This window comes from Gracilinanus agilis, chromosome 2, assembly GCF_016433145.1.
Source record: "Gracilinanus agilis isolate LMUSP501 chromosome 2, AgileGrace, whole genome shotgun sequence".
NCBI classification, from domain to species: domain Eukaryota; kingdom Metazoa; phylum Chordata; class Mammalia; order Didelphimorphia; family Didelphidae; genus Gracilinanus; species Gracilinanus agilis.
Genome location: NC_058131.1, coordinates 404,484,969 through 404,509,383, shown reverse-complemented (window position 1 = coordinate 404,509,383; position 24,415 = coordinate 404,484,969). Strand labels below are relative to the sequence as shown.

Here is a 24,415-nt window from a genome sequence, read left to right as displayed (position 1 = left end):
TTGGAAGATATCCTAAGTGAGTGGCTGATTTCAGAGATCTTTCTGAAATAGAATTATATATCACCCAATATGAAGAAAGCTTTTGTTCAACAGTAATCAAGCAGTCATTTTTTATTTCACACAGTTCATCACATACAATATCATTTATCACTTCCTTCTGACACAAGTTAAGATAATGAAATAAGAGCTGACATTTATACCACAGTCTTCATTTGATCTGAACAACGCCATCCCAAGTAGGTATAACGGGTACTATTATCCCCATTTTACAGATAAGGAAAAAGAGGTTCTGAGAACCAGCCTGAGTTAGAGCCAAGATCTTCATCAAAGCCAGCCTCTCCTGCCTGGGTTTTTTCCTCCCACTCAACCCTGCCAAATCCAGACAAAGGGTCCTGGAGTTCTGTCCCTCCCCAAGTCCCTATGAAGACAGCTTTAAGTGTAGTCCTCTGGATGAGGGAGGGAAAGTAAATATTGCTGCAATTCTTTGCTCTCTTGTCCTTTTCTCCATCCTTATGTATCCCTTGATGTAAGTAACAGAAGAACTCATTACAGATAAGGAAAAGTACAAATGAAAAATTCTGGTTTACTGGAGTTCAATGGGAGGAAGAGACATGCACCACTCTGTGCCACAGATCTTTTGACTTAAATTTTACACAGGAAAAAAAAGGCTCCTTGAATGTTGCTTGATTCAGCTCACTAAGGTTTTCTGAGAAATGAATCAAAGAGGTCCAGTTTTAAGGCAGGCTCACTCCAGTTTGTCCAAAACCTATTTTTGGCAAGAAAGGCAAGAATACAGAGTTCAGAAAAAACTTTGCCTGGGGCTATTTTCTCTGTTTTCTAAGACAGATTGTAGCTTCTAGCCACTAAATTTAATTCAATTAAATGTTCAATTCAAATAAAAGTATTTACTGAATATTGAAATAACTACCAAACCATACTAGAACAAAAGGAGTTAGAAAATTACCTTTTTCCTCCTAATTTCAACAGAGATAATCTTTCAGACTAAGGGGAACTCTTCATCCCCATCAGAGAAGAAAACCTATGAAAAACTGTCCTAATACTCTTACTTAGAGATGGTACCTTCCAGCTCTGTTCCTAGACAATCAAAAGATGTCTTCAGATTATCCAACTTTTCCTATATATCCAGACTATAATCCTGTAGTGATCAATCCAGATCTACTAGGTTATACTTTATGAAGCAAATAGGTTCCAGTAACTATTCTAAGGCCTACCCAAATTTACAGATTAAGAAAAAGAGATCTGATACTGTATGTGATGACAGGTGAAATGAGCTATATATGTTATTAGGGAAAGACTTCAAAATGACTGCTGCCATCCCGTTCACTAACTTCTACATGTTCAGAGAAATTAACCAGGCTTTCCCAATAACTCTGACCTCCAAATGTTTAATAAAAAAGCTGGCAGACCTCAAGATGCTCCCATTTATTCTCTGTTATGGATAGTGCTTGACACTATCTCAGGAGTCTGAAAAGACAGGGCAGTTAGACAATGCAAATAAAGAGTGAAAAGAATACAGATGTATAAGGAAAGAGTGAGAATCCCATCCTTAGATTCCTGCTGGAGGAGGATAATTTATTAGAGCAAAGCTATGCACAGAGAACTCAATTAGATAAACATTTATTATTTATTATTTATCTCCTATAGTCAAAGCTCTATGCCATTCATTGGGGATCAGAACACCAAAAAACAAAAATTAAAAAAAAAAACACAATGGTGCCTACACTCCAGAGGCTTATATTCAACTGAAAGAACTCAAATGCTTTCAGTCCTTTTGGGAAGAAGGGCCTAGTCCAAGTGCAGCACACAGGGACCAAAGAATGGTAGGTATTTAAGAAGTGGAACCTCCTATATTACACAGGAGGTGAGGAGTTGCCGCTCAAGGTTACAAGGGCAGCTAGTGTAGGGGGCTGAGGTTCAAGCTCATGTCCTCTGACTCCAAATTCAGCATCCTTCCATTACATCATACTGCTTCTTTCATTGTGAAGTTAGTTAACACTAGGAAGAAGCTTGTAGCACTGGAAAAGTAAGACTGGCTTTGGACTAAATAAATATAGGTTCCAGAGACAAGAAAAGCTTCAGAATCTGCTTGAGAATATTTCTTTTTTCATAATCTTGTTGTCATCTGATGCTGTATATTTTTTCAGTCACAATATCTTCCTGGTGGCTATTTCCAGTTTCAGGGATCAAGTCATATTAGGGAAGCAAAATCATCATCAACTTAAAAACCAGGACAACATAGAAACAAATGACCAGACAATGTCAAACTTTGATGCTCCTAGATTCTCATTTCTATACATATCACACCTTCCCACTCTGAATTCTAGGGTGCCTAGAACCTTTTATATGCCCTTCCTCCTATTAAAAAAAGGTTCATCAAGCCAAACATTTATTAAGTGCCTACTACATGCTAGGCACTGTACTAAGTGTTAGGGATACATGGATGGAAAACAGTCCCTGCCATCATTCGCAGTTTAAATCATCAATCTACATTTGCCATTAACAGAAGATTTTTAAAAGCAATACAAGTCACAAGACAGTGGGCAAAAAAAGCCTTATTAATGGGAGGGTATTATGTATGTACCAATATAAGTTACTCAGAGACTTTAGGGCAAACAGAGCAAATGGACATTCTAAGTGATGTACAAACATGCTCCAGACTGGGTCAATACAAAAGCCAGTATTCTGAACTGATCTGGCTCTAACAAATCTCACAGCAAAGGCCCTAGAAGCCAAATTGTTCCATACTGTCATGGGGAAAAGACTGAACACTGGGTAAGTAGATAAGAAATCCAAAATGTGAAGAGGAATGTTCCCAAGAGATGGAAAATCCCTCAATTTTTAAAAAAATTCTTACCTTCTTGTCTTAGAATCAATATTAACTGTCAGTTCCAAGGCAGAAGATCAGTAACAGCTAGGGTTAAATGACTTGCCTAGGGTTACACAGATAGAACATTTTTGAGTTCATATTTGAACCTAGGACCTCCCATCTCTAGGCCTGGCTCTCTATCCACTGAGCCACCCAGCTGCCCCCTAAAAAATTTTTTTTATTTTAAACCCTTACCTTCCATCTTAGAATCAATACTACGTATTGGTTCCAAAGCAGAAGAGCAGTAAAGGCTGGCAATGGGGATGGGGGGGGAGGGGGGGTTAAGTGACTTGCCTAGGATCATACTGCTAGGAAGTGTCTGAGGTCAAATTTGAACCCAGGACCTCCCATCTCTAGGCCTGCCTCTCAATCCAGTGAGCCACCCAGCTGTTTAATAAAGACTGGGCTATAAATTAAATTTGGCAAGTATTTATTAACTCTATCACCCTATGTGTGCACATCTCTATGCTTGGCACAAAGAAAAAGTCCTTTAATTCATGCTTATTGGGACTGTAAGAGGACTGAAGAGAATCAAGATACTCCACATGGAACACTTAAGAAAACAGCTACAAAAAAAATACAAAAATGAAAATGAACAAAATTTTTTAAAAATGAATGATAGTGTTGCTATAATTAATTATATTGACTTAACTAAGGTACCAGAAGCACCAGAAATGGGAAAAGAAATCACTCAAGATAACCTGAAACAAAATAAATTATATATACCCAGAAAATTAAATAAATTGTGACAATGCTAAGAACAAAGACAAATAAAAGAAAGTAAAAATTCACATAAGAAAACTAAGAAAGAATTTAAAGATGTACTTCTCCCCTCCAAAAAAAAAAAAAAAGACGAAACAAAAAAAATCAACATGGAGAATAGAAAGCCACAAAAATCCAGAGAAACAACCAACAGATTTATAATAGTGAATTGCACACAGTGCAGAATAGCTATAAATGCAGCCTCAGAAAAACACAGGAAGTAGTGAAAGGCCAAATGTAGAAGATAAGCCCAGAAATATCAGAATTACTGCTATCCCAGAGAATTCAGAAAAATTAATTAACATAAACACTGTTTAGAAGATATTCTCAAAGACAATTTCCTAGAACTGGCAAAAATTCATCATATAATCCACGTGATCTCTATAAAGAAAACTAAGTTTTAATAGACCTACAAGCAGAATAAATAATGCTGACCCTTCCTCAGCCTCTTTGGCTAGATTCTTACCCAGTATCTCAAAGGGGCACCTGTGACAGGGCTTCTCTCTTCCTTCTTACACTACTTCACTTGGCAATTCCCATCTAGTTCCATGGCTTTAATTATTATATCTATGATAATGATTCTCCAATCTACCTATCCTGTTCTAACCTCTCTGTTGACCTCAACCTCCTGTTTCCAACTACCTTTCAGAAATCAACATGTCCAAAACTGACCACATAATTTTTTTCCTTAAATCCTCTCCCCACAATTTTCCTATTGCTGGAGGAGGCAACAGTCTCTTAGCAACCTGGCTGTGACTCTCTACTCCTCTCTATGTCTCACCCTCTAATCCTATAACTATATACTGAGACTTTTCAACCTCACCTTTGCAACATTTCTCAAATGTGGCTGCTTTTCTCCTCCTCCTCTCCTTTGAAACTGCTACTATTCTAGTGCAAGCCCTCGTCTCCTCATTTCCTGGACTATTGCAATAGCCCGCTGGTGGATCTGCCCGTCTCAAATCTCTTTCCACACCAATCCATCCTCCATTTAGGCAACAAAGTGATTTTCCTAACAAAAAAGTGGGACCTGCTACTCAATAAACTCCAATGGCTCCCTATAGCCTCCAGGATCAAGTATAAAATTCTCTGATGTTCAAAGCTCTTCCCTAACCCAGATCTCCCCATCTGTCCAGAGCTCCTTGCCATGCACTCTTCCATTCAGGCTGTTCCTCAAATAAGAAATTCCATTTTTTGGGTCCATGCATATTTTCTGGCTATGTCTACTCATCATAACCTACTGACTTTCCTGGCTTCCTTTAAGTCACAACTAGAATCTCATCTTCTACAGGAAGCCTTTCCTAATCTCTTAATTCAAAAGCTTTCCCTCTTGTTTATTTCTCATTTCTCATATATAGAGTTTGTGTATGCATGTATGCATATATTAATATACATCTGTATATGTGTGCAGACAGAAAGACAGATATTGCTTTGGCTTGTTTGTTTACTAATTTTTTTCCCATTAGATTGTGAGATCCTTGAAGGCAGGAGCTGTCTTTTGCTTCTTTTTGTATCTCTAGTACTTACTAGAGTGGTTAGATATATAGAAGGCCCTTGACAAATGCTTATTGACTGAATGATGGATTCACTGCAATGGTAAAGAGAAAAAAGTTAGCTCCAATAATGTTCTTTGATTGACACAAAAATAAAACTAGGAGGAAGAACTCAAACATTATGAGGAATATGGCCTACCATTGTTCCACATTTCTGCCTTTATTATGAAGACTTGTCAGCAAGTAAAATAAGTGATCATTGTTTAATTTTGGTCTTTCTACAAATAACATCATTATGAATAGAAGACTTATGCTTCAAAGAAATCTTTAATCAAGCAAATAATTTTATTGCTGATAGGTATGCATAATAATGGCATTAATATGAAAAAAAGTAAGGTGAATGTACCTTCTGCTTTGCCCCAGGTTCATCTGCATGCCAAGCAGGGACCATTAGGAAAGCTGAAAAAGAGAATCTAGGAAACATTCTCATATCCTCATCCCTGGACCACTTTCCTAGGTTTCAAGGAAAGCAGACAAGAATCTAAAAAGGCTTTCTAACACAATGTCAAAGAGTTGACTAGGGACAGGAATTCAAGTCAACACAGAAATTCAGACAAGATTATAATGGAGATTCTGTTTTCTGTTTTTGGCTGGCTTCCTAGATGAATGTTGTGCCTTACAGCACTAGTCTATGCTCCACAATAATGTATTTCCTTCCTCTTGACAGGAAGAGGCTTATTACACCACTACACGCCCTAGGACTGCTAGGTGGCACAATGGATAAATCATTAAGCTTGGAGTGAGAAAGAAATGAGTTCAAATCTAGACTGGAGTACTTATTAGCTATGTGACCCTAGTCACTTAACCTTCTCCTGCCTCAGTTTCCTCTATCGTAAAGTGGGGATAATAGTGGTACCTTCCTCCCAGGGTTGGCAGACAATCTGTATGATACTTGATAGTACTATGTCTGGAATATAGTGGTTATTAATAAATGCCTAAATATCTGTTCTCTCCTTCTATATGACAAAGGCTCTAGGTCAGTGATGGCGAACCTTTTTTTTAAACCCTTACCTTCCATCTTGGAGTCAATATTGAGTATTGGCTCCACGGCAGAAGAGTAGTAAGGGTAGGCAATGGAGATTAAGTGACCTGCCCAGGGTCACACAGCTAGGAAGTGTCTGAGGCCAGACTGGAACCCAGGACCTCCCATCTCTGGGTCTGGCTCTCAATCCACTGAGTCACTCAACTTCCCCCTGGAGCTATGGTTTTGATAGCCAGGAGGTACACCCTGAACTGTGGGGTAGCTTTTAGTCTTTATATAACATATTTGAAAATAATTCCTATTTCTCAAATTAACATAAAATAGTTGCTGATGAGCAAAATAATAATGCAAAGTAAGCATGTGAAAACAATATGCAAGAATGTTTTGTGATAATGTGACAATATTAATGGAAACTGAATCTACTGCTATGCAATGATAATTAATGCTGGGTAATTTTATAATGACCAATAACCCTAAAAGATATGAGGAAAGTGCATCTCTCTCACCTTTTTTTTCCTCCAGAGGTAGGAGACTATGGGAGGGGAATACTTAGTATATGTTGGCAAAAGGTTGAATATTTTTACTGAATGTTTTTGTTTGTTTCTAGTCTTTGTGTAAGGGATAGCTCTTGAGAGGGAAAGGAGAAATATATTTGGAAACGAATATAATATAAAATCTAATAGAATAAAAATTTTTAAAAGATTAAAGTTCCAAAGAAAATGTGAGAATATACCAAACCAAATTAGTTAACCACCATGATACTCTAACACCATATATTGCTGAGAAGGGACTTAAAACTTTGCACGGATGGAAAGTTTCCTATCCTGGGAGATTCCCAGTTGAAATCACAGTCGTCCCCTGAGGTAACATTTCCAGTCCTTTTCCCTATTTACATCTGTTAATAGTTGAAGTTCTTTTTTTTTTAATGATACCTTGAATTTGCTTTTATTCCAGTTAACCAATAGTGTGGGCCAACCATAAAAAGCGGTTAAATAACTTATTACATACAAGTTGTTCCACATTCTCTTTATTACCTATAAACAATTTCCCTCCATCACCTTGCCTATACTAGCAAAGCAGGGACCAAGAAGGGAACACATTAATTTTTAGTAAAATGTTAATTTTCCAAAGTATGACATCTTCCAGATTCCTGACTTATGTCTTCCAGGCTCTCGATAAGGCTAGGTTTACTCTTCATTGCCAAATAAAGTGTTGATACCACATTAAATTTTAAATAGTTATAAGATCATAAACTTAGAGGCAGAAGAAGTCACAGAAGTCAGTCATCCAGACCTTATGCTGAGGTGCATAAAAGTAACGTGTCCTGTCCCAGGGTCCCCTAGGGACTTCAGGTACTGTCCTCTTTGCAATGCCACAACCTAACTTCTGAGTCTGGAACTAGGTGATAATCTATGAAAATGAGGAGAAAGGCAACATGGGGTAATGAAGTGAGAGTTGGCCTCAGAGCCAGGAAAGGGTAGGTTTGCACCAGACATTCACTTTTCTCAGTGCCCCAAATAACTCTCACTAAAACTCTCAGTGGCAGAGCCGATAAAGATCTATACTGGGAGAAGGGAAAATTTATCACTGGGAGGCCCTTTCACTTAAGGGGAAGTAGGGTGGGCAGAGAGAATGATCTTCCAATTCCTTCCTCAAATTTATTTTTTTTTTTGATTACGTATAGTTCTGAGACAACCACGTTATAAGAAAGTTGAAAAATAAGACTGCCAAAGAAGGATGGAGAGGAAGGAGAAAGCTGATGCTACAGAGACTAGAGAAGGGCAGACTTATCTTGGAGGTCATTCAGTAGACTATAGAAACAAGAATGGGATTTATAAGAGTTTCTGGTCTTATCATTTGAAGGGAAAGTATGTGAAATCTCAGAGGAGACACCCCAGTCAACAGACTGAAAGAACAACAGAGAGATGGGGGGTGGGAAGGGAAAGCCTGTTGATTTCAAGCTCTCAGAGAGCATCAGGGATATGAGGTGCATCTGCAAACAGATCAAGAAGAATGACTAAGGAGAAATGTGTAGTTAAATCCTCCGCCTGGGGATCAACTGTATTTCACACTAGCCAGATGACTGGAAGAAAAATCAACTTGGGGGGGATATAGAGAACTTATTATACAATCCAACTATGCAAATAAAATTCCAGTGTCACTAATATTTAAATCGAAATCAGCATAAAAATATAATAATACTGTGTTCTGGTTGCAAAATACTGCATGAAAAATGAACTGGCATAGCTTTTGACTGACCACTGAAGGACCATGAGGTGGGCAATGAACAAGGAACAGGCAGGGTCCCAACAAACCTGAAGCAGATACTGTTAACATCAGGAAACATATAACTTAACATAAGCATCTTTATAAATGGTAATAAATGTACGATAACCAATGTAGAAATTAAGATTTTGATTGAACCTAAGGAAAAAAGAATAATGACAATAGGTGTATGCCAAAAAGAAGGCAGAAACGTAAGGGGAAAAGAGACGAAACATGGGATTTCAGCACTGTAGACAACACTGAAAAACTGTCCACACCCTGCATACTATGGACTATGGATGCTAGAAGCTCTTAACTGTGACATAACGGACTTTCAAACACAACACCTAACATGGCTCTCTGGCATGAAAGATGCATAATTATTTATAAAAATTAAGTTAAAAGGTATCTCTTGTCATGCCCCCTTTAACTGATCAAAGGATTTATTGTCTGTTCTACCACTGTTCAGCCCAGTGGTAGAAACACAAAGAAAAAGAAAATGAAACAGGAGATACTCACAGAGCTTACAGTCTGTCAAGGAAGACACCATGCACATAAATAAGTATAGAACAGTGATGAGCAACCTTTGGAGGTTGGTGTGTCAAAATTCACCAAAAAAACGAGCATAACTCAGGTGGTGTGTCACTTTGAGAAAAAACACCATAATTTCACGATATTTATAGTTTAAATAACAAAAATGTATAATTGTAATATATAACTGTATTAAATAAATCAAAATAGGTAAATTAATATAGGTAGAATTGTCATCTATAGTGCACAGAGTGTCTACACTACACTACAGCAAATGTTTCATCCTTGGCATGCAACCCCATACTTCTCTGTATGTGGCCGCAAGTGGCCATCGAAAATAACTACATGTGTCAGTGCTGACATGCGTCATAGGTTTGCCATCACCGGTATAGAAAGAATGTTGTTGGGGGCTACTAGGTAATTCAGTGGATTGAGAGTCAGGCCCCTAGAGACATAAGGTCCTAGGTTCAATCTGGCCTCAGACACTTCCTAGCTGTGTGACCCTAGGCAAGTCACTTAACTTTTAATTGCCTAGTGTAAAAAGGAAATTGGAAAAAACCATCTAAAAATGTATATATTTCTATGGACAAGGGAAATGTATCAAAACTACATTTCCCTTGATCCAACATGGTCCAACTGGTTTCCGTTTCCGACGTCTTGACGCAGGGGAGCGCTTAAATCTCGTGGGTTAGGAGGGAGTGGGCTCTCTTCTTTGGCGAGTAGGGCTTGGCTAGGAGGCAGTATGGAGGCGGCAGTTTTGAATGCTTACAAGCGCGTGGTCTAATGATTTTATCTATCAACATGGCTTTAATTAAAATACTAATATATATATTTATACCAGCCTTTATCATTTTTAATTTTTATACTAGCCCTTTATTACTCTTTTGCCTTAGAACCAATACAGAGTATTGATTCTAAAACGGAAGGTAAGGGTTTTAAAAATAAAAACATTTTTAAAAAAGAATGTTGTTGTTCAGTTGTTTCCAGTCATATCTGCTCTTTGTGACCCCATTTGGCAAAAACACTGAAGTAGTTTTCCATTTCCTTCTCCAGCCCATTTGGCAGATGAGGAAATTGAGGCAAACAGGGTTAAGTGGCCTGCCCAGGGTCACATAAGCTAGTAAGTGTCTGAGGTCAAATTTGAACACAGGTCTTCCTGACTCCAGGCCCAGCACTTCTTCCACTATGCCATCTAGCCGCCCACATAAATAATGAATACACAATAAAGATCAGGAAGTTGGAGAATGAGGACAATAGCAACAGTGAAGATCAGGGAAGATTTTGTGTAGAAGACAGTGTTTTACCTCATCTTGAAGGAAATGAAATGGAGATAAAGAGGAATTGCCTTTCGGGCATAGGAGATAGTCAAAGAAAGAGAGGTAGGAGAGGAATAGAGAAAAGAACATAGTTTTATGAGAAAACTAGCAATGTATAATAACGCTAGAGAGAAAGGGTGGGGTCAGTTGTATTGAGGGGCACCTGCTTACATGGTCTACCTCTAGGTCCAGGCTCTGGACAGAGAATAGTGTGAGTTTAGGTGTAATCCAGTTCAGAGATTAAAAAGAAAAAAAAAGGAAGAAAAAGAAAGGGAGAGAACTAAATGGCCTCTAGAGGATTTTTCCAGCCCAAGGCTTCTATAATTCTAGTAACTGGGCTTTATCAGACTAACTGTTGTTCAACCATCCTATATCAGCCTCAAGTGACTGCAAATTTTTCCATTTCTTTAGCATCATGACTTTTTCCAAACCTATATCTTATATATAGATACTTTGCATCATATTTCTAGGAAATGATGTCCCAGAATGTCCATGGCACATTCAATTTTACCTCAAAATACAATACTTGAGAAGAAATGTGGATTTTAAAAGAGGGGGTAGGGTTTCTTATAAATCACAAAAGAGCACTAAAGGTCTCCTTTTCTAGGAGGACACATTCTTGCCATTCTTAAAGTTCCTGTTTGCATAAAACATTGACATTTTCAGGATATTGGGGATTCTACCACCAGTATTTGGATAGCTTTGATAATACTATGCTATCACCCTAATGGCACTCCAATGGGCTATCAAAAGCAGTGCCAAATCATTTTGCATGCAGCAGTCTGTTGCAACCAAAACAAGAAATTGTAATATTTTATATTTATCTCTATTTGAATTTTAGCAACACTGAATAAATGTTAACATGCTCTTATGCTAATGCAATCACTGAAAAGTCCTAATAACACTGTGTTAACACTGACCTAGCCCCTTGGTGAGTTATGGAGATCAAAAGGCCTCATCCAACTGTTTGTGACTGTGGGTTAGTCCCCTTAAATCTTCCATAAGAACAGGATGCTAAACATTTTCTCACAAGAAATGTATTTCCACAAGCAGCTGCAAGGGACTTCTTTGTTGAAGCTTTGAAAGTGATGGCTCTAACACGGGGCTCAGAATTACTGAAAAGGTTCCCAAAGAAGACCTAGAAAGACGCTAATAATGTTTGGCTTGGTCACATTTTAGTTAATGCAATGGGAAAAGAAATAATTGAATGAGTCCAGGACTTTGGAAAGCTTAATGGCTTTTAAAGGACACAAGAATAAGTCCTTTGACTTAGGAGAGGCTGAAGTCAGAAGCTAGAAATCTCTTTTCTTGTCCTCACTTAATTTCTCTCTGCCTCTCTGTGTGTGTGTGTGTGTGTGTGTGTGTGTGTGTGTGTGTGTGTGTGTGTGTGAGAGAGAGAGAGAGAGAGAGAGAGAGAGAGAGAGAGAGAGAGAGAGAGAGAAGAGAGAGAGAGAGAGAGAGAGAGAGAAGAAACAAATAGGCCATGTTGTCTGGAGGGTGGCATGTGTGAAAACGAATACTATAATGTTTAATTAGCCTGGGAAGGTGGGTTAGAACCAGGTTGAAAAGGGCTTTAAATAACAAATAATAAAACTTCTATTTTATCCTGGAGGATGACATTTATGGAGAATGTTAGAGTTGGAAGTGACCATGGAAATTATCGAGCCCATTCATTTTACAATTTTAGAAATAAACTAAGAGATGTGAGCTAATCTGCCCCAGATCACAAAACTGGTAAGTGATACAGGGACACAAATTCAGTGCTTCTGTTCAGCAGTGTGCTATTCAATGTTTAATTACCTACTGGGAAAGGGGGGGAATATGCAAAACATAATNGAGAGAGAGAAGAGAAAGAGAAAGAGAGAGAGAGAGAGAGAGAGAGAGAGAGAGAGAGAGAGAGAGAGAGAGATTTTCATTTCCCTTTGTTTCATTATAAGAAGTGATGAATGTGAGGATTAAGGTGAAGTTAGAATTCCCTCATTTGTTGTAAGGTGAGATGAGAATTTCCTCTTTTATCACTAGCTATAAACTAGTTTATCCTATAAACTAAGGAAGAGGGAGTTACAACGGGTAAGGAGTAAATAACCTACTGTCTTGTAGTACCTAGCCTCAGTTACTTCTGAGAAAACTATTCATATGTTTCAGAAGCCAAGTCTCAGCCATCAGTCTAGAGATCAACATTTGAGAGGGCTATCATGGGGAAAAACAAATGAAAAAGGCAACTTCTCATGGTACTTCCCCCCACTTCCTCTCCAGGATGTTGCCCAATCTTGTTGCTCCTTCACTAAGAAGTATCAGACTCTTGGTAACTTTCAAACAGAACCAAATTCTGATTAATCAGGTTAAAGAAGAGAAATAAACAAAAAGAAGATCTTTTCCTATAAAATTCTCAATAGGTAGATATCCAGAGCAGTTTCTCACCCAAATGTTATTGTTGTGGCCAGACAAGGGTGTCCATCTGCAAAGGACTGAAAGAAATTTATTCCTGGCAGGTTTCACAGGCAGGAAGAATCGTGGTCATGAATTGTGATATAAAGATAAGCTGATCTTCCTCATGAGAGGAACAATGGGGTGGTCCCACAGTTCTCAACAACTCCTTCTGAGAAACTTACCTAGAAAATGACTATCCTTCCTATACCATGGTTTTCTGGTTCTCTGATAAGAAACAAGTCAGATTTTATGTTCTTTTATTTTTTAAACCCTTACCTTCCATCTTAGAATCAATATTTCCCATAGTTCCAAGGTAGAAGAATGATAAGGATTAAGCAATGGGGGTTAAGTGACTTCTAGGATCATACCACTAGGAAGTATCTGATGCCAGATTTGAATCCAGGACCTCCCATCTATGAGCCTGCTCTCAATCCACTGAGCTACCATTAGCTACTCCAGTCCTTCTTTAGGACACAGATTCCTCAGATTCCCTGATCGGATACTGATTACCTGTCAATAGCACATTTCTAGGAATTTATGCCCTCTGTCCAAATACTGCCATTCTAAATGCTTTATTCACTTTATGCCCTAGAAATGCGGTACAAAGTATAAATATATAAGAGATGGGCTAGGAAAAACAGTCATGATGCAGAAGAAATGTTGAAAAATTCACAGCCACTTGAAGCTAATACAGTAGCTAAAGAGCAATTATTCTGAAAAAGATCTGGAGACTAAAGAGAATTGGCACCTAAATGTGCATGAACCAGGTGACATAGCAGGTTAACAAGCCATTGCAATATCGGGCTCCATAAAGAGAGGAATAAATCCCTCCATGCTGTGCCCCAGTCCCAATACATGGAACCCTGGGGGCAGTTCTGGAAGAACAAGAATGGCACTGATGAGCTGCCCAGAGTCCAGGAAGGGAACTAAGGGGTGGGGGGAGGTCTTGAGTACAAGTTCTATGAGGAATTGGGCATGGGTATGGGAAAAGGTATGATAGTTTTTGTCTTCATGAATCTGAAGAGCTGTTATATGAAGAAGGATTAGATTGTTGCCTTAGAGGGCATAACCAAGTATAATGGATGAATTTGGGCCTGATATCAGGGAAAACTTCCCTGTACCTACTACGTACTAGGTACATGTCAAATGCTGAAGATACAAATACAAAGAATGGGAGGTGGGCGGGAACCTACTTGGCAGAAGTTCACATTTTAATTAAGATGACAAATATATAAAAGGGAAGGAGGAAGTATTTATTAAGTGTCTATTCCATGTCATGCTTTACAAATATTATCTCACTGGATCCTCACAGAAACCCCTGGGAGACAAATATCCCTATTTTACGGACAAGGAAACTAAGGCAGACAAAAGTGACTTGCTCAAGATCACACAGCTAGTTAAGTATCTGAGGCTGAATTAGAACTCAGATCTTCCTGATTCAAGGCCTAATGGCCTGTCCACTGTACTGCTTCTAGGAACAATAAATACAAATATATACAAAATAGTTCAGGAGACAGGACACTAGCAGTGATGGAATCAAGAAATACTTTCTGCAGAAGATGATGCTTGAACTCTTTTTCTCCTTTTGGGCCATACCTTAAAGGAAGAGAAGGACTCTATATTCTGTGCAATAAGGGAAGGAACAAGTTCTTCATTACCTCTCCCATGGGAACACCCAGAACTGAAGTTGTAAATGTGCTACTAAGGCCTAGAGGACTTCCCACAGACCTCCACACAGGTGGACAGAAATGTCAAAAATGTTATTTTGACCCTGCCATCTAAATGGTAATCCCTAAACTGGAGCTTACCTGGAGAAAGCAGCACCTAACACAAAGGCAGAATATTCCTTCACCAAGTCCTCAGTACTGTTGAGCCCATTGATCACCACCTGAAGACCCCCAAAGGAGAGCAGGTCCTGAGCATTATCCATCTGCAAATGAAGACAGCGTTTCTATAAGGGAATTTCAACTATTCAAATTAAGAACAAATTTCTCACATCCATTTTTTTCTATCTGGTCAAAAATAAAAGTTAAAAATAGGTCACACATAAATAAAAAAATACCAACAACAATGGTGACCTTCAGATTAACTAGAAAAGGGCATTCATCTAACATCATACATGTATTGCTCTGGACCTAACGACAAATACATATTCTGAATAATTTAAACAGTATGATTAGGGTTCAAATTTTATTTCTCATGTGAATGAACTCCTCATATGTATGCTATTAACACAGAAAATACACATTACAGGGGTGGGGTGGAAATGTCATCATGCTTCTTGCCTCTGCCAGGCTTTTCTGAGGTACTAGAGACTAACATCAATATAAAAGATAGCACTGACTCTCAATCAATGATGACTCAGGCTGAGTAAGAATCCTACTGGAGGGAAAAATCAAACAGCTAGACAGAAGCTAGTAAAGAACAAAATGTCCATACCCTTTGAGATTCAATTATTGAGTTTATACCCCAAGGAACCACTGATAAGAAAATCCCCATATACAACAGAATATTTATAGCAGCAATTTCTGTGATAGCAAAGAATTGGAAGCAAAACACATGTCCATCAGATAGGAAATGGCTAAACAGATTGTGGTACATAAATATAAATGGAATACTACTGTGCTGTGGGAAATCACATATGTGATGAATACAGAAAAGCATAGAAAGATCTATATTAACTGAGGGAGAGTGAAATAAGCAGAACCAAGAAACAATATATTAAGAATATGACAATGAAAATAGAAAAAAACACACACCCAAAACAAATCAAAAGCAAATATAAGCAGAAAAGTCCTGCTGCTACAAGATCTTCTTGCGGGATTTGATCACTCGAAAGGAACTGAGGGAATATAGATGGAAGGGTTAAAGATTAAGGCAGGAAGGACATAGAGAAAATAGACAAAGAGACACAGGAATTTTCAGCATAATGTTCAGCCTGCCAGCTCCTCCTCAGATGGTGAGAGATCAGAGGGTGACTGAGCTGAACTGCCTTTATTAAGGAAAGTAGCCATGGGGGTTGCAGGATGTCAATCAAACAGGTGGCTTGGCAGAAATATTAGCATAATATTGACAATCAATTACAAGATAAAGAAATGGATACCAAGGCAATGGTATAGCCAGTCCCTGGACCAGAAGCTCATTTGAAAGTCCTTCTTTCTCCAGAGCACTGGCACTATCTCATCGAGATACTGAGTGTGTGTCTTTGACATTACAAAGAAACTATTGAAATTGCATGCCAGCCTTCCAGACTGCAGACAATAGTAGAGGTTTGAGTTCCACAAAATTTGAGCCCAACCCATTTTAAGTATTCAGAAATCAATCATGTAAAATATTAGAAATATATCCAAAAGTCTGGTCCATGAGCACTTTGCTCATAAGAGTCAGCTTTTGAATACATCTTTAATACCTTCATGATTCATTATAACTGAAACCCTATAAGAAACATGGAAAGAACTACAGGAAGGGAGCAGAGCAAAGAAAATACATGCAGTAAACTACAACATTATAAAGGGAAGGAAGAACTACCCTCCAAAAAATCAAAAGTAAATATTTTATTTTTACTTTTTTTTTTTTAAACCCTTGTACTTTGGTGTATTGTCTCATAGGTGGAAGATTGGTAAGGGTGGGCAATGGGGGTGAAGTGACTTGCCCAGGGTCACACAGCTGGGAAGTGGCTGAGGCGGGGTTTGAACCCAGGACCTCCTGTCTCTAGGCCTGACTCTCACTCCACTGAGCTACCCAGCTGCCCCCAAAAGTAAATATTTTATAAATAGACTAAACAGTATTTGAACAAACTTATATGGAAGATCACCCTTTCATGGAGGTGGGAATCCATAGGTGTTAAAAAACTGTACATGTTTTGAGGTTTTTTCAGTGTATCAATTAGTTAGGCTGATTTTTTTTCTCTCTAAAAAACACTATGTTATATCGACATGGAATCTAGAAGCCTCCAAACTTGTAAGTTATATGGGATGGCTCTCTGAGCCCGGAAGGGAAAGAAGTCCTTCTGATAACTCTAAGAACTTAATTTTTTTTAAAGTGAATGTAACAAAATTATAATGATCAAATACAATTCAAATGAATAGATGTGAGACAAAACTCTTCCCACCAACCCATCTCTTCATGGAGTTAAGTAACATTGTTCATGCTTCCACATTTTTCAACATATTGAGAAGTTGTTATAGGTTTTTTTTGTCCTCTTCTTTCTCTTCTTTTGGGGGAGTTGGGGTTAAGGCAAGGCTTTTAAAAAATAATATTTGCTATAAGGGGTAGCTCTGTGGGAACTCAAGAAGAATGGTAAGGATAATTATGTTGATTTGAAAAACAAAATGTCAATAAAAATTTATATTGAAAAAAGACTAAGAGTGCAGACATTTTGTCTCCAAGAGAGAAGTACACACAATAACATGAGACTCACTGGCTAAATTGGTGTTTATGGAAAGCACTCAAAAATGAAATTCCAATGAAACCACAAATAATTTCAACGAGGAAGAAAAGGACAAGCTGCATGAAGAAATCAATATCTGAGTGTACAAGTAACTAAATGGCCAATTAGGATTTTTTTTTTAATCTCAGAAGGAAACAAAGTTGAGTAAGAAGATAAAAGGGACAGCTAGGTGGTGCAGTGGACACAGCATCAAGACTAGAGTCAGGAAAACTCCTCTTACTTAGTTCAAATATGGCCTCAGACACTAACTAGCTATGTGGCCCTGGGCAAATCACTTAACCCTGTTTGCCTCATTTTTCACATCTGTAAAATAAGACTGAGAAGGCAATGGCAAAATACATCTAGTATCTTTACCAAGAAAACCCCAAATGCAGTCACAGACTCAGATATAACTGAAAATGGCTATCCATCAAGAAAATTAAAAAAAAAAAAAAAGCTACTGTCAAAGGGGAATGAATCTAAGAGAACCTCAAGCTTGAAAGCTGGAGAATTAAAGTCTATCCTTATTCCCATGAGAATCTACCTTGAAGGTGTAAGATTAAAAATTAATACCCCAATACTCCAAGTATTATATTTAATAAAGTTTATTAATAATAACTTGAAGGGAAGAAAAAGCCAAAAGTAAAAGCCTGAATAAAGCCAGCTTTCCCAGCCATGCATGCAGGGGTTGGGGGCAGGGGTGGGATGGGAGAGGAAAGAGAGGTGGAGTTACACACAACGATATATATATATATATCATGAACATGCAAGGTAGTGGAGAGAGGAAGGGAATTTTGGGAAATACTAAAGGAATTCTGGGGAATGTAGTCCTGGGGTACAACATTTTCTAATTATACAAAGGGAATTTCAGACTAGCAGTTTCAGTTTCAGATCAATAATAGTCTCTAAGACTGGAAAAGGAGGGTATGTCCTTCAATTGGGGAATGGCTGAACAAATTGTGGTATATGCTGGTGATGGAATACTATTGTGCTCAAAGGAATGAACCAGGTGAACTGGAAAGACCTCCAGGAACTGATGCAGAGTGAAAGGAGCAGAGCCAGAAGAACATTGTACACAGAGACTGATATACTGTGGTAAAATTGAATGTAATGGACCTCTGTACCAGCAGCAATGCAATGACCCGGGACAGCTCTGAGGGATTTATGGTAAAGAATGCTACCCACATTCAGAGGAAGGACTGCAGGAGAGGAAACATATAAGAAAAACAACTGCTTGAACTCATGGGTTGGGGTGGACATGATTGGGGATGTGGACTCGAAACTACCACACCAATGCAACTAACAACAATTTGGAAATAGGTTTTGATCAATGACACATGATAAAACCAGTGGAAATGTGCATCAGCCATGGGTGAGGGTAGGTGCAGGGGGTGAAGGGGAAAGTGGGAGCATGAATCATGTAACCATGTTAAAAATGAATATTAATAAATGTTTAAAAAATAAAATAAAATAAAATAACTACAAAAAAAATAATAGTCTCTAAGGTAAATGATAATCCCAATTAGGTGGGGCTAAGTAAATGCTAAGTACCCTCTTTGTCTTAGTTGTCTTTGGGGCAGGGACCATCCTCCATTTTCTATGCCAAGGATGAAACATTTGCTGTAGTGGAGACACTCTGTGCACTATAGATGACAATTCTACCTATATTGATTTATCTATTTTGGTTTATTAAATATAGTTATATATTACAATTATACATTTTTTTTATTTAAACTATAAATATTGTGAAATTATGGTGTTTTTCTTGAAATGACATACCACCTGAGTTATGCTCAGCTTTTTGGCGAGTTTTGACACACCAACCTCCAAAGGTTGCCTATCACTGCCTTACACCCTAGCCTCTGCTTATGGTTCCTTTCCCAAGCTTGATTGTATCCTGTTGGTATAGTTTGGACACTTCCATTTCCTTGTAGCCATGGTAACATCAATCAATCACATTTCCCTGTCCCTCAGTTCCCCAGAATGTACATAAATTCCCCAAATGCTTTTGTCCTTCAGAGCTGTCACTTAGCGCAGTGTCACTCCCAGGGATATTGTCCCCAGAGTCCGAGGGTATAGACCGGGAGTCACAACCTTTTTGGCCGTGAGAGCCATAAACGCCACATTTTTAAAAATGTAATTTTGTGAGAGCCGTACAGTGCTCACAGTGCGTGCTCCTGTAACAGTGCCTGAAAAAAAATTGACTTTATGGCTCCTGCAGAAAGAGCCAGATATGGCTTGAGAGCCATACGTTGCTGACCCCTGGTATAGACCCTGTAAAAGTTTTGGTGTCAGGCTCCAAGTAAAGGGCCAAATATTGGATTTATCCCTTTCCTGATTAAAGACCTGTTTTTTCTGACTACTTTAGTAGTTCTGTGTTATTTCCAATTTAACACTACACACCTATAAGAACAGATCAAATAATGGCCAAAAGTTTAGCTCAATGTGAATAGAGCAATAGCAATAGATAATGAAGGATAAAAACAAACTTTATTTGGTTTGTACTGTTTCCTGCCAAAGAGAAAGACCAGCCAGAGGCAGGCAGAACAAAAAGTATTAACAGAGTTGAAGTTCAAGAAAACTGAGGAGATGATAAAGATTCAACCTAGCTGGCTTCAATGAGTTCAAATCACCAGACCTGGATAGAGCTCAGGATAGAAAACAACAAATGAATTGGCAGAGGTGACAGTTGAGCTAATGATTTCACCAAGAACAAGTCATGCCAGATTAATTTTATACGATTTTTTGGAAAGGCTACTAAGAAGTAACTAAAAAGCTAGTAAGAAGTATCACAAGTGTCAGGCTGGCAGTTGGGAAGACCAGGGTTCAAATCTGTCCTCAGATCCTAGGCAAGTCACCTAACCCCAACTGCCTGGCCCTTATCATTCTTCAGTCTTAGAAATGATGCTAGGTATCATAAGGTAAAAAGTTTTGGAAAGAAAAGGTGAAGTAGGGGGGCACTAAACTAAAGTAGTAAGAGTTCGGAAAGGTAGATTCACTATTATTTGCATTAACCAGAATTAAAGAGAAGTTATTAATGGATCAGTTTTTGGTGAGAGTTTTCTAATAGTGCATCCCAGGATTTGTCCTTGGTCTTGATTTAGTAAACATTTTCATTAATGACTAAAGAGTGGTAATGGAAGATTATGGAAAATATTCTGGACTTATAGACAGGAGAAGCATTTACAAGTTAACGAGGGAAAAAAAGCAAGTTTTTCTGACAAAAGGATATGAACAGTGTGATAATTAGATTAAGTCTACACTACCCATCTTTAGATTTAATCACCAAAGGTGAGAACACCTCTAATTCTGGGAGGTCCATAACCCACATGTTCTAGAGTGGGTGACGAATCAGAATCAAGTGACTGCCTCCTAGGCAATACTATGAGAATCGTCAATTGTGATTGGACACGCAGGCTAGGGGAAGGCACAGGAAGTGACGCATAAATGGCCCCTTTATAAAAAGGGAGTTGAGTGAGTGAGAGGTCTTTGGTGGAAGAGTGTGTCTGGTGACAGACCTCTTCTGGTTCATGGAGGAGTGTTGGAATGCCGAGACCCTGGTGAGACTGCTTTAAATATCTTCTTTGAATTTCATGTGGTGAGTTTAAAGACTGACTGTATCTTCCTAAACTTCTCTTAAGAAATTTCTTTTAGTAGACTCTGTGAATGAAGTTTTGCTCCATTCACCTCTGGGCCTCTGGCCCTCTAACTCTCAGCTGAGTGTTAAGATCTACCTGGATTAATTAGAGGATCATAATAAATTAACTACTGGGTTAGATTCTTATTGCCTTATTTTCCTCTCTCTCTTCTTAATTGTAAATGAACTTCCATAAACGTCAATTTTGACTTGAGATTATTCTTAATTGAGGATTGATAATAGTTCAATCCTTTGGCGACCATTTTTTAATATACTGAACCCCAAAAACCCCTTTTTCCCCCTTACAACAGGTAATTTCAAAAGGAAGACATACAAGTGCTCAATAGCTATTTAAAAAAAAAAACACAACTTCCAATTACTAGTAATTTGAGAAACACAAACTAAAACAACTCTGAAATTCTACTTCATACCCATCAGATTGGCAAAAATGACAATAAATGAATATAACAAATGTTAGAAGGGCCGTAAGAAAATAATCACATTAATTTACTCCTTGGTAGAGCTGTGAACTGATACATTTATTCTGAAAGCAATTTAGAATTATGTTCAAAAAGTTACTAAACTGTATAGCCTGAGACCCATTAGTATCACTAGTAGATCTATACCTCCTAAGAGAAATCAAAGAAAGGGAGAAAAAAGGACCAACATGTATAAAAATATTTGTGGCAGCATTTTTTTAAATAGTAGTAAAGACCTGAAAACTCAAGGGGTTGTCCCTTAAAAGCAGAATTTGCTAAATAAATTATAGTTTATGACTGTAATGGACTGTTATTGTGATATAAAAAAAAGGCAAAAGGGAAATCAGAGAAACCAGGGAAGACAAGTCCCAGAAATGATGCTGGGTGAAGTGACAAGAACCCAAAGAATAATTTATACAATCAACACAATACTGTAAAAATAAACAATTTTGAAAGATTTAATAACTAATCAACCTTGGTTCCAGAGGGGAGATAAGGGTTTATGATACTCACATCCTGATATATGTGATAGATTCAAGATACAGAATGAGACACATTTTTGGACATGAACTATGTAGTCATTTGTTTTGTTAAATACATATATTTGTTATAAAAGTTCTAGTTTTTTCTCCATTTGAAGAGGGGCAGGAGAAAAAAATAAATTAATGCAGAAAGATTTTTAGAACGTTGATCAATGCAATGAACAAGCAGAATTCCAAAACATGCAATCCAACTCCTGACAGGAGGCAATAGATGGCAAAATAAGGGGATTCATTATTACTGATTATGAATATGGATTTGGGGTTTCTGTTTGTTTTTCAATGCAAGAAGGGAAGCAGGAGTGAGAAGATGCTCGTTAACTGAAAAAAGAAATAAATGGCTTTTTTTTTTAAACCATATATTTGGCCCAGAATAAGTTAACTATTTCCTCAAGTACAAAACCTGGCTACCAATACTTGTTTTAATAGCCCTCTCTAATGGGGGAGAAAAAGGGGCTTTGGGGTTGAATATATTAAAAGGTTAAGTCACCAGGGGATTGGACAATTATCAATCCCCAATTAAAGAGTAACCTCAAGTTAAAATTACTTTTATGGAAATTTATTTACAAATGAGAAGAAGAAGAAGAAATAAGGAAATAAGACTCTAACACAGTAGGTAATTTGCTCCAATCCCCTAGTTAATTCAGGCAGATCTAATTAACCCTCAACTGAGGGAAAATCTGGCCTTGATCCTAAAGCTTCAGTCTCAGAGAGCCAGGTTAATCCAGGTAGATCTAATTAACCCAAGGCCAGAAACTTAGAGGGCCAGAGGCCTAGAGGGCAGGGGGCCAGGGGCCCCAGAGGCAAATAAAGCAAAAAGCTTCAGTCACAAATTCTCTATTAAAAGGGAAGTTCCTTAAGAGAAGTTCAGGAAGATTCAGTCTTACACTCACCACATGGAATGCCCTGGTCACGAACCAGCAGAGCTCCTTCAGGTCCCATTCACAAACCAGGAGACCAAGCCCAGGTGACTGAGGTCTCTCTTTAAGCCCTCTCTTGCATCACTTCCTGTGGCCTCCTCTTAGTTTACATGTCCAATCACAACAGACGCTTTTCTTAGGACTGCCCATGAGGCAGTCAGTAAATTCTGACTTGTCACTCATTCTAACACACGTGGATTACAGACCACCCAAGTTGTGGGTTAAGTGGAGATGTTTTCACCTTTGGTGATTAAATCTAAAGATGGACTGGTAGATTTAATCTAATTATCACACCTCATAGAGTTGTTATGAGAAAAATGCTTCAATTGCTATATCCAAGTAATTATTATTACAAAGGCCTATGCCTTTTTGCTGTCTATATAGCATGCTTAAAAAAATTATAGTTGACATTAAGTTGAAGGGAAGAATTAAAACAATGAAATAACAGAAATAGAAATCCGAAAAATTTTAGATATAACAATGTGCCAAATCTAATAACTTTTAAAAACCCTTAACATCTGTCTCAGAATCAGTACTAAGTATCAATTCCAAGATTTTAAAACCAACCAAGAGTTAGAGAAAACAACAAAATATAAAATAAATAATTTTGATTATATTAAATTAAAAAGGGTTTGTACAAACAAAAACAATGCAATCAAAATCAGAAGGGAAACAACACATTGGGAAAAAATCTTTATAACAAAAAACTCTGAAAGGGGTTTAATTACTCAAATATACAAGGAGCTAAATCAATTGTATAAAAAATCAAGCCATTCCCCAATTGATAAATGGGCAAGGGACACGAATAGGTAATTTTCAGATAAAGAAACCAAAACTGTCAATAAGCACATGAGAAAGTGTTCTAAATCTCTGATAATTAGAGAAATGCAAATCAAAACAACTCTGAGGTATCACCTCACACTTAGCAGATTGGCTAAAATGATAGCAGGGGAGAGTAATGAATGTTGGAGGGGATGTGGCAAAATTGGGACATTAATGCATTGCTGGTGGAGTTGTGAACTGATCCAACCATTCTGGCTGGCAATTTGGTACTATATCCAAAGAGCAATAAAAGAATGCCTGCCCTTTGATCCAGCCATAGCATTGCTGGGTTTGTACCCCAAAGAGATCATAGATAAAAAGACTTGTACAAAAATATTTATAGCCACACTCTCTGTGGTGGCAAAAAACTGGAAAACGAGGGTATGCCCTTCAATTGGGGAATGGCTGAACAAATTGTGGTATATGCTGGTGATGGAATACTATTGTGCTCAAAGGAATAATAAACTGGAGGAATTCCATGTGAACTGGAAAGACCTCCAGGAATTGATGCAGAGTGAAAGGAGCAGAGCCAGAAGAACATTGTACACAGAGACCGATACACTGTGGTAAAATAGAATGTAATGGACTTCTGTACTAGCAGCAGTGCAATGACCCAGGACAACTCTGAGGGATTTATGGAAAGGAACACTACCCACATTCAGAGGAAGAACTACAGGAGTGGAAACACAGAAGAAAAACAACTGCTTGAACACATGGGTTGATACAGACATGATTGGGGATGTAGACCCAAAAAGACCACACCAATGCAACTATCAATAATATGGAAATGGGTCTTGATTGCAAAGAACATGTTAAAACCAGTGGAAATGCATGTCAGCTATGGGGGGGGGGGTAAAGGGGGGTAA

The 24,415-nt window shown here is 38.0% G+C and overlaps 1 protein-coding gene across 1 annotated transcript in view; it reads right to left on the bottom strand.

The window, feature by feature from the left end:
• The window catches only part of SIL1 (SIL1 nucleotide exchange factor), a 294,004-nt gene that overhangs the window by 44,637 nt on the left and 224,952 nt on the right, over window positions 1-24,415 (bottom strand). Inside the window, exon 8 of the mRNA XM_044664561.1 lies at window positions 14,532-14,653. Coding sequence (XP_044520496.1) covers window positions 14,532-14,653 — 122 coding nt within the window. The remainder of the gene's footprint in view (window positions 1-14,531; window positions 14,654-24,415) is intronic.